Here is an 11,049-nt window from a genome sequence, read left to right as displayed (position 1 = left end):
TCCTCAGCCACCTCCCCGTGCAAGATCCTCAAGTGCAACTCTGAGTTCTGGAGCGCCACGTCGGGCAGCCACGCACCAGCCTCAGACGACACCCCCGAGTTCTGCGCAGCCTTGCGCAGCTACGCCCTGTGCACGCGGCGGACGGCCCGCACCTGCCGGGGTGACCTGGCCTACCACTCGGCCGTCCATGGCATAGAGGACCTCATGAGCCAGCACAACTGCTCCAAGGATGGCCCCACCTCGCAGCCACGCCTGCGCACGCTCCCACCGGTCGGAGACAGCCAGGAGCGCTCGGACAGCCCCGAGATCTGCCATTACGAGAAGAGCTTTCACAAGCACTCGGCCACCCCCAACTACACGCACTGCGGCCTCTTCGGGGACCCGCACCTCAGGACTTTCACAGACCGCTTCCAGACCTGCAAGGTGCAGGGCGCCTGGCCTCTCATCGACAATAATTACCTGAACGTGCAGGTCACCAACACACCTGTGCTGCCCGGCTCAGCGGCCACTGCCACCAGCAAGGTAAGGGGGAGGGGCGGCTGTAGGGCACAGCCGTGCCCTTTTTCTCTGCCCTGCGTGGACACAGAGGCTGAGAGGGCCTCGGGTGCCTGGGAATGGGGGAAGACGGAGCGGAGCAGGGACACAGGAGCACCCTCCCTGAGCATCCCAAGGGGTGGGTCTCAGCTTCCCCCCTCCTTCCTCGAGCCAGCCCGGCCTGGCGGGCATAGCTGCATTTCACAAATGGGGAGCCTAATGCTCTAAGAGGCCAAGTGACCTTCCCACCCCAAGTGCATAGTCAACTGGGATGCTGAGTTAGAATTTGCCCCAGGCCCAGGTGACTCCAGAACCTGGCATGTTCCCAGCGGCCCCACAAGGCCACTGAGGGCTGCTGGTTTTCCGACCCAAGGAGGCCTCAGCATGTGGGCAACAGGATTCAGGTCCTGCTCATGGGGCCGCAGCCACACACACAGCCATGGGCCCACGCAAGTGGACACTCATGTCTACCCCAGGCCTCCCTCCCCTACCTGCTTTTGGGGAGGATGCCCTGTGGCCTCACATTCGGACTTAGCCAGAGGGCAAGACCTCAAGGCCAGGAAGGAAGCTGGTGGCTCCCAGTTCAGGCGATGGGGACACGTCCGCTCTCCCCAGTGCCCGGCCCACTGGTGCCCCCTGGGGTTTCCATCTTGGCGAAGTGGCAGTGGGTCTGTTTTCCTAGGAAGAGCCAGTTGGAAGGCCGTGTGTCGGGCAGTGCCAGATTTACCACAAGGGCATTTCTGTTCCTTCCCACCCCTCCACACTCAGAGGAGGACAGCGAGGTGACCTGGCAGCCAGGGAAATGCTCCATCCCTGCCACTTCCCTCTGCTCCGGTGGCCCTTGCCTGCCTGCAGGGGGTCGCTTTCTGGGCCCTGGCTGGGCGGGAAATAAGCAGATCTTCACCCTGTGGATTCCCAAGCGGGCCCTTGGCACCAGACCATGACGCCTAATGGAGAAGACTTGTAGCCGGTACACTCCATCCTGTGCCCCCGCAGCCCTCTGCATACTCAGGGCCTGCATCAAGGACCCAGCCACCTCCCTCACGGCCCCTGCACCTCGCCACCACCCGCCCTCCTGAGAGCCAAGACAAACGGACGCCAGGAGCCTGAGGCTGCAGCTTCTAAATCCAGGCAGCGGCACGCTTCAGAGGGGACCTGGCCTCCGTGGCCCATCCTGCAGGTTCCCAAGGGCTGGCAGGGTGCACAGGGAGGTCTGAGGATGTGAGAGAGATGTGGACCCCAGGTGGCTTGCTCCTCCAGACCCCAGGGGGTAGAAGCACCAAATGCGACAACAGAGCCAAGCCACACACCGGGGAGGATCTGTGATTTGTGCGCAGGGAGGCTGGGCTGCTGCCCCCATTATGGATGGGGGTGATGTGATGGGGTGGAGCAGTGAAGGGAGAACTTCCCTTCCTATCCCAGCATGGAGGCTTCCAGAAGAGTATGAAGCAGAGCTTCACCAACCCAGCCCGTTTCTGCTGCAACCGAAGGCCACCTTCGATCTCAGCAGGCTGAGAGCTCAGCCCTGTCAACCAGGCTCTGCTGGAGGCCAGACAGTGACAGCGTCAGTGTCTGTGGCCGAGTCAGTCTCAGAACTCGGGCCAGACTGGGGTATTGTGGTCCCCCGGTGAGAACATCGGTGGCTGGCTTCAGGCAGCTTTGGCCTGCCCCCGCCTGTCTGTCAGGCCTCCATTACTCAGGTGTGTTTGTTCACTCATTGATGGAGCAAACACTTAACAGACGTTGCATCTGTGCCAGCCTCTGAGCTAGTTGTTGCCCTCCCTCCCAAAAGCTCCCAGGCTAGTGAAGAGCAAAGACCAGCAAAGGGGAGCTGGTGATGGGGGCTGGGGCAGCAGGATGTTGAAGGCCATTGGGAGCCTTGGCTCTGTCCAGAGAACTGGGGAGCCCGTCCACCAAGCTCGCCCCTGAAGCACAGCGCGAGTTTCCAGATGGAGGAACAGAGGAGTCGACACCCAAAGCAGGCGGAGTGGGAGAGCACCCTGGTGTCTGCAGGGAGCAGGGAAAGGCAAGGGACTTTCATCTCCAAGATGATGAGCCCTCTGGGCCTGCCAGACTCTGCCACCCACTGGAACCCACTCTCCTTTCCCCTCTCAGCCAGCCAGACTCCACCTGTCCCTGCACACCTGCCCTTGAGGGCGCCTCCTCAGGCTTCCCAGAGTGTGTCCAGCCCCTGCCTGGCCTGACCCTGACCTTGCAGCCATGAGATTTGCCTTCTTGTGCAGAAGCTCCATGTGCAAGCTGTGTGTGCATGAAGCTGGCCCCAAACACCTGGGTGTCACTAGGGGCCTTTATTTGTTTTCTCATGATCCTGGCAGTATCAGCCAATCAGCCAATCCCTCTGTTCTTGTGGACGATCAAGATCTAGTGTTTTCTACGTGGACATTTTAGCCAGTGTCTTACCCCCGTGGGACAGCCTTCTGTACCCAGCCTCCTGCTCCATCACCCTCTTCCCAGCTGTGCTGCTAATACCCATTTTACAGACAAAGAAACCGAGACTCAGGAGAGGACAGGAACTCGAGTCCTGCGCCTTCCCCTTCCTTTCCCCGCTGGTTAGTTTTCCCCATAGCACTTGCCAGCCTGTCCCTCTGCATGATTCATTTGCTTAGTCTATGACCCCCTGAAGCACAGGGATCTTCTCCCTCGTGTACCCCCAGCCCCCAGCACCGGGCCTGGCATGGAGTTGGTGCTCCGTAAATAGTAGCTGATGCAGCCCGGGCTCTGCCTCGTGCCCGGTGCAGTGGAAAGGGCCAGGGCCCCTTCAGAAGGGGGAGCAGCAGAGGCAGGAGCGGCAGCCCGCCCGTGGCTGTGTTGGCAGCGAGCCGCCAGCTTTCGACAGGCCCCTTTCATGCTGTTACTTGTGGTTGAGTCCCTGGCACCGGTGCCAAGAAGAGTCAAGCAGCCTGTCAGCCTTCCAGGAGGCTGTCTCTGCAAGAGATGGTGGTTAGAGCAAAACCAGCCTTTCCTGTTCCAGGGAGACTGATGGCACTTGGAAAGCAGGACGCCCCCCCCCCCCACCCCCAGTGTCTGTGTGGCCCTGCACACCAGGCAGGGACACCAGAGTCCCCCATCCTCCCCGCATGGCAGGACCACCCACAGCCCAGACCACCCTGGCTGGCCCACCTCCGGCCCCCCCAGGCGGCCTCCACACCAAGGTGGGCTGGCCAGTGGGTGGAAAGAAGGAAGAAGTAGGAGGTTGAACCGTATGAAGTCGCCATTTCCATAGGTCAGGAATGGTAGAGTAGCAGCAATTTCATCAGGTTCGAGGCTTAGGGCTCCATGCTGGATGGAGAGGCTGCAGCTGCAGCCACCTTTGACATCCCATGGCAAACGGGAAGCGTGCCGTGTCCTGGGGCCAGGCTGGGACCCCTGTAGGAAGGGAGGTGAGGAAATCGAGTCCAGTGCCCAAGGAGCTGTGCGCTTGGGGTCCTCCTGGTGCTGCGCTCCATGGACTCCCGCAGAGTCCCAGCCCCAGGCAGTCTCCATCAGGCACAGAAAGCACAGCGCCGGGTGCCCGAGATGAACGGGCTCATGAAAGACTGCCATTTCTTTTAAAGTCCTCCAGCAGCCTGCCCCTCGTTCAGCTCCTCCCAGCCTTGCCTTTCTGACTAACATGTGAAAGGACAGGATTTTCCTTCTTCAGAAGCCTTGGCCTAGGGTCTCCCTCTGTTCTGGGGGTTCCACACCCCTCAGGCTACCAGTTCTCCCCACCTTGTCACCCCGAAACCTTATGCCAATATGGGGAACCCACAAAGCCACAGCAACACAGCCAGGGGCACCTCTAGTGGCTCTGAATACCCCATTGGCTAGAAGGTTCTGGGACCCCCTTTCCAGGCCTCAGGCCTCTTAGCACCTGGCCCTGAGGCCATGGCCCTGGGCCAGCCCGCCCCAAACTGAGACCACTCTGCTGCACCCCTGGCCTCCGAGCCCCAGAGAACAGGATGGCCTCTTGCTGCATCCCTGGCCAGACCCCACCTTCCACCTTCCTGCGATTCTCCTGCCTGAGCTGAGGTCCTTCTGTGGTTTCCCTGCCTTGCCTTCCCATCAGAGCAGCTTTTTATTTCCTGTTGCTTTCTAGCACCTCGCACTGTGCCCTCGCCACACATCTACTGTTAGGCCAGAAACTCCCTTGGCACTTGGCAGCATTGCCCTCTACCCAGAGAGCCGGCCAGGCAGTCCTCATGCCTCTCCCAAGTGCCCAGGCGGAGAATGGCTGTGCATGTCATCAGCGGCTCCCCCTTGCTCAGACCCCTTCAGCCTGCAGACCCTCTGAGGCCGGGTTGGGGTGGGATCCCTTGGGAGCTATGTCAGCCAGCCAGCTAGCTGGCCAGACCCTCTCCTGGGTGGGGAGGGGTGAGCCCTGACCTACAGAGGCGTGAGGGGTTGGGGCTTCGTGGTGGGGGTAGTTGCCGGGCCTGGGGGAGGGTAGTGCAGCAGATAAAGGTGGGGTTTTAGCAGGAGGTCCCAAAAGGCCTGGGTGCCACCTTGCTCCCTTCCCCCCACTTCCCTCCCTGGCTTGAGGCTGGGAGTCCAGATTCCAGCTGCCCTTGGTCCAGGGGGACCAAGGTACCCAGAGCTCCCATGGCAAAACAGCTGGCACCTGGGAAAGGAGTGGAAGAGGGGGTGGTTTTTTCTCTCCCAATTTCTCTGTTTCCAACCCAGATAGCCTACTTAGGGTTAGGGAGGAAAGAACAGCCAGACACCACCCAGGACGGGGACAGCAGAGGAAACTTACCTGCTCCCCTGGCCACCAGCCCTCCTCCTCTCAGGCCTCCCACCCTGTGGGCTTGTGGCCAAGAGAACCCAGAGTCTGGAAACCCAGAGTCTAATCCCAGCTCTGCCTCTTGCTGGCTGTGTGACCTTAGGCAAGTTACTGCCTCTCTCTGAGCCTACATTTTCTCATCTGGAAAATTGGGGTAATGTCACTGACCCTTGCAGTGTCGCATGAGACTGGAAGTAATACACGCAGTGCGTGGCATGCTGTATGCAGCCAGTGCGCCTGTGTCTGGCTCTCAGGAGGAGAACAGTGCCACCCAGCCAGCTGCTTCTCCAGCAGCTCAGTCCAGCCCCTCACCCCTGGCCACAGGCTCCAGCAGAAAGGAGCCTCCCTGCTCCAGCCCTGGCCAGGGCTGCGCGTTCAGCCTGGAACCTCCATCTCCCTTTTACCGACCAGCACCTTCCTCCTTTCCTGTTCCCCTCCCCCATGGCCCAGCTTGGGGACCCCTTTCAGCAGCCTTGGGACAGTGGCTTCTGCTTGCCTCTGCCTGCTTGTATGGATTTTGCCCTATTCATTCTTTCTTTGAGCATCATTTCCCTCTGTTCCATCTGCTACAATGTTCAGACATTTGCTTGGGTCCTTTGTCAGGAATTGTGCTCCAGTACCACTGTCATGCAAGATGTTTGCAAACCATATTCGTTCCCTATCACCACCGTAGCAAATTAGCATAAACTGAGTGGTTCAAACCAACAGAAATGTTTTATAATTATGGAGGCCAGAAGTTAAGAACATGTCTCATGGGGATAAAATCAAGGTATCAGCAGGGCTGGTCCTTCTGGAGACTCCAGGGGAGAATCCATTCATTGCCATTTCCAGCTTTTGGTGGTTGCCAGCATCCCTTGGTTTGTGGCCACATCATTCGAATCTCTGTCTTGTTGATCACCTCACCTTCTCCTCTGTCCTAGTTAGTCAAATCTCCCTCTGCCTCCTTCTTATAAAGATACTTGTGATTCCATCTAGGGCCCACCCAGGTAATCCAGAATAATCTCTTCATCTCAGTGTTCTTAACCTAATCACATCTGCAGGGTCCCTTTTGCCATCTAAGGGAACATTCCCAGGTTATAGGGATTAGGGCATGTTCTTCTTGGGAGCCATTATTCAGCCTACCACACTGGGCTTTTGACCTTTTATTTTTAATTATCTATGCTTTTATTTTTATGGTTCACTTTCCTATATAGTAAAAGAGCTAGTTTTCTACTTAGGGTAGTGGCCTAACATTTTTCTAAGTCACTTTTTAAAGTAAAAAGGGCAAGTTGTTTTGATTTAAAGAATGTGAAGTGCACAGCTGCGCAGGTGGAACTGGTCTGTCCAACCTGGGGAAGGGAGTGTCTGGGGCATCCCTGGGGATCCTTCGTGCCCTCCTCTCAGTCTAGAGCATCTTAAGTGTGGGGCTGTGCCTCACCCACTCTCCTCTGCCCCTTTCCCTGGCAGCTCACCATCATCTTCAAGAACTTCCAGGAGTGCGTGGACCAGAAGGTGTACCAGGCTGAGATGGACGAGCTCCCGGCCGCCTTCGTGGATGGCTCTAAGAACGGTGGGGACAAGCACGGGGCCAACAGCCTGAAGATCACTGAGAAGGTGTCAGGCCAGCACGTGGAAATCCAGGCCAAGTACATCGGCACCACCATCGTGGTGCGCCAGGTGGGCCGCTACCTGACCTTTGCCGTCCGCATGCCAGAGGAAGTGGTCAATGCTGTGGAGGACTGGGACAGCCAGGGTCTCTACCTCTGCCTGCGGGGCTGCCCCCTCAACCAGCAGATCGACTTCCAGGCCTTCCACACCAACGCTGAGGGCACCGGTGCCCGCAGGCTGGCAGCCGCCAGCCCTGCACCCACAGCCCCCGAGACCTTCCCATACGAGACAGCCGTGGCGAAGTGCAAGGAGAAGCTGCCGGTGGAGGACCTGTACTACCAGGCCTGCATCTTCGACCTCCTCACCACGGGTGACGTGAACTTCACACTGGCCGCCTACTACGCGTTGGAGGATGTCAAGATGCTCCACTCCAACAAAGACAAACTGCACCTGTATGAGAGGACTCGGGACCTGCCAGGCAGGGCGGCTGCGGGGCTGCCCCTGGCCCCCCGGCCCCTCCTGGGCGCCCTCGTCCTGCTCCTGGCCCTGCTCCCTGTGTTCTGCTAGACGCGTAGATGTGGAGGGAGGCGCGGGCTCTGTCCTCTGGGCTTCTCCCTGTGTGGGCTGGGACCGCCAACGGGGTGCAGATCTCCTGGCGTGTCCCCTATGGCCCCGCAGAACGCCAGGGACCGCCTGCTGCCAAGGGCTCAGGCAGGGACCCCTCCCCTTCTAGTGCACGTGACAAGGTTGTGGTGACTGGTGCCGTGATGTTTGTGACAGTAGAGCTGTGTGAGAGGGAGAGCAGCTCCCCTCGCCCCGCCCCCGCAGTGTGAATGTGCAAAACAGCCCCTCAGGCTGAAGCCCCCCACCCCCACCAGAGACACACTGGGAACCGTCAGAGTCAGCTCCTTCCCCCTCGCAATGCACTGAAAGGCCCGGCCGACTGCTGCTCGCCGATCCGTGGGGCCCCCTGTGCCCACCACACGCACGCACACACTCTTACACGAGAGCACACTCGAACCCCCTAGGCCAGCGGGGACACCCCAGCCACACAGGGAGGCATCCTTGGGGCTTGGCCCCAGGCAGGGCACTCCCAGGGCGCTGCTTGGCACCTTAGCAGACTGATGGAACCTTTTGGCCAGTAGGTCGTGCCCGCCTGGTGCCTTCTGGCCTGTGGCTTCCCTGCCCGTGCTTACCTGGCTGCTGTGGGTACCAGTGCAGGTCGCGGTTTTCAGGCACCTGCTCAACTGCCCGTCTCTGGCCTGGGCCCCCGCCCTTTCCACCCTGTGCTTAGAAAGTTGAAGTGCTTGGTTCTAAATGTCTAAACAGAGAAGAGATCCTTAACTTCTGTTCCTCTCCCTCCTTCAGGTGCAAGAGCTCCTGGGCAGGGGAGCCTGGGCACCAGGGTGTGGCAGGAGACCCAGTGGATGGGGCCAGCTGGCCTGCCCTGATCCTCTGCTTCCTCCTCACAACCCCGAGAGCCCCCAACCGGGTCCATCCACGTCTGGAGTCTGGGGAGAGGAGCAGGGTCTTAAGACTCTCAGCTCTGAGCATCCCTGGCAGGGTCTTCAACCTCTGATCTCTTCCCTTAAGCCCTGTGGCCACACAGCCAGGAGAGACTTGCCGCTGGCTCCCGCCTCATTTCAGCCCAGGGTGCTCATCCAGGAGCCCAGAACAGTCCCACCTGTGCTGCTATGCCCACAGCACAAAGCCAGGCTTCGCTCCCAAAAGTGCAGCCAGGCCCCGGAGGGTGATCCTGCCAGCAGCCCTACAGCCCCACACCCTACCCACCCATCAGCAGCCCCTCTGCTGTTCCCCAGGGACCTCTCATACACTGGCCAGGAGGCTGCAGAACGTGTGTCTCCCCCTCCCTCCAAGAGGTCCTGTGGGCGAGTGGGAGGGCGCTCGGGGCCCGGCCCCTCCCTCTCCCTGCTGGTGTTAGATGGTCCCTATGTTGGAAGTAAAAAGTGAAGCACTTTATTTTGGTTGTGTTTGCTCACGTTCTGCTTGGAAGTGGGGACCCCTCACTGCGTCCACGTGTCTGCGACCTGTGTGGAGTGTCACCGCGTGTACATACTGTAAATTATTTATTAATGGCTAAATGCAAGTAAAGTTTGGTTTTTTTTGTTATTTTCTTTTAGACATGTTGGAGTTTGTTTTCTGAACAGACTTTGGCTCCCTTGAGGGGGGTGGAGGTTGGACTTTGGGATCCCCTGCAGCAAGTGTGTGTGTGTGTGTGTGTGTGTGTATGCATGTGCATGTACGCATATGTGTGCGCGTGTGTATGTGCGTGTGAAGGTTGTGAAGGCAGATAGAAGATGCAGCAGTTTAACAACCACCACGCATTGCTTCTGTAAAGTTACTTTTCCTCCTCACGATGAGCTGTCTTTGGAGCTTGGCAGGCCCAGGTCCTCTTGTTCTAGTGACAGTGGAACAGTCAGGGAGACAGGTGACCACATGGTGGAGAGACATACGGTGCCCTCTGGGATGAGATGGGTGGGCTGGCCTGAGATCCGGGATGACTCCGTCTCAGCCACCGCTGTCAGCCTGGAGCCCCAGCTGTGGGACTGCCTGCCACCCTCCCTGCCGGTGCTCGTCTTCTCATAGCCCGGGCGGAGCAGTGGCGCTGCAGAGGAGGCTGCTGTCCACGTCACTGTGGGACCAGGTTTATTGCCAGCTGTGATCACATTTCATCCGTAAAACCTACCCAGTGAATCAGGAATAAATTCAGGCCCATTTTGCCGATGAAACAGACTCTGTGAGATTAACTGACTTGCCTAGGGCTCCTTAGCAACGGGAGGGACAACCTGTGCACCTAGGTTAGTATTGCCCTGAAGCCCCTTCTCTTCAAACTAAATGCCATGAGGCAGAATAGCAGCACAGTTAAGCCAGGCTACACCCTGGCTTCTCCACCTCCCCGCGGTGTGACCATGGGCAAGTCACCTCACCTCTCTGGGCCTGCATGCTGTTCTCTGGGAGATGGGGGGTGCCTGTCCCATACAGTTGTTTGGAGAGTCAGGAGTTCATGCCTGTAAATTGCTTAGGAGAGGGCGGGGCACACATGGCTTGTCTGGTCGTGGGGAGGGGGGGGGGTGGTATTATCCCAAAGCAAGAGAAATCAGATAAGGGGAGAAGGAAAGGGGCGATACAGACCCTGGACTCTTGGGAGAGGTGAACCTACAGGCTAGCAAGGGGAGGAGTCCCAAGAGTGGCCATGTACATTAATCCCAGGCAGACCAGGAAGGCTGCAGGAAAAGGAGAATTTTATTTTATTTTATTTTGGAAATGGAGCCTGGCGTCTTGCTCTGTCGCCAGGCTGGAGTGCAGTGGCACGATCCCAGCTCACTGCAGCCTCTGCCTCCCAGGTTCAAGCAATTCTCCTGCCTCAGCCTCCCAAGTAGCTGGGACTACAGGCGCACACCACCACGCCTGGCTAATTTTTTGTATTTTAGTAGAGATGGTGTTTCACCATGTTGGCCAGGATGGTCTCGATCTCCTGACCTCGTGATCCGCCTGCGTTGGCCTCCCAAAGTGTTGGGATTACAGGCGTGAGCCACCACGCCCAGCCAAAAAAGGAGAACTTTCCAAAGCCCTGTTCTTGCAGGACTCCCAGAGGGAACACGGGAGTTGGGTCTGGGAGGCAGGAACCAGACTGGAAAGGACAAAACATACCCAGCATCTTCCCTGGTGGCCGGAACCGTCACTAGAGGCCTCGTGCCCTTAGCAGTCTGAGGAACAGAGTGACTCAAGGAGGCAGCAAGGAGGAGCGGAGCCATTGGTGCTCGGCCGGCACAGAGAACAGTTACTGAGAAGCCAGGGCACACAGAAGAAAAAGAAAAAAAAAATCTCTATTAGATGAAAATGCTAAATGGCACTAGCCAGAAAGTATTCTTGGTTTGGAATTTTTTTTCAGGACCCTAAATGTAACCGGCTGGAATTCTTTCCCAAGTGCCATGCTGCTGGTTGCCCTCATGAACATGGAAATGTCATCGTGAAAATGGAACACAGCATCCTGAGCTAAAAGATTCCCAAGAAGCAGCTTCATCTTGCAGGACAGGCTAGGTTTGGAGCCTCTGGAGGTTCCTGGCTGCCAGCTCTGTGGAGGCCTGCGGCCTGGAGGTAAATGCATTAGCACACGGAGGGGGGCG

The 11,049-nt window shown here is 58.2% G+C and overlaps 1 protein-coding gene across 1 annotated transcript in view; it reads left to right on the top strand.

The window, feature by feature from the left end:
* The window catches only part of RGMA (repulsive guidance molecule BMP co-receptor a), a 45,597-nt gene extending 36,556 nt beyond the window's left edge, over positions 1-9,041 (top strand). The window contains exons 3-4 of the mRNA XM_054451844.2: positions 8-522; positions 6,761-9,041. Coding sequence (XP_054307819.1) covers positions 8-522; positions 6,761-7,468 — 1,223 coding nt within the window. The 3' untranslated portion in view covers positions 7,469-9,041. The remainder of the gene's footprint in view (positions 1-7; positions 523-6,760) is intronic.
* Positions 9,042-11,049: the final 2,008 nt, after the last annotated feature.

This window comes from Pongo pygmaeus, chromosome 16 (assembly GCF_028885625.2).
Source record: "Pongo pygmaeus isolate AG05252 chromosome 16, NHGRI_mPonPyg2-v2.0_pri, whole genome shotgun sequence".
NCBI lineage: Eukaryota > Metazoa > Chordata > Mammalia > Primates > Hominidae > Pongo > Pongo pygmaeus.
Note: the sequence above shows the minus strand (reverse complement) of the source record. Positions and strands in the feature narration are given on the sequence as shown.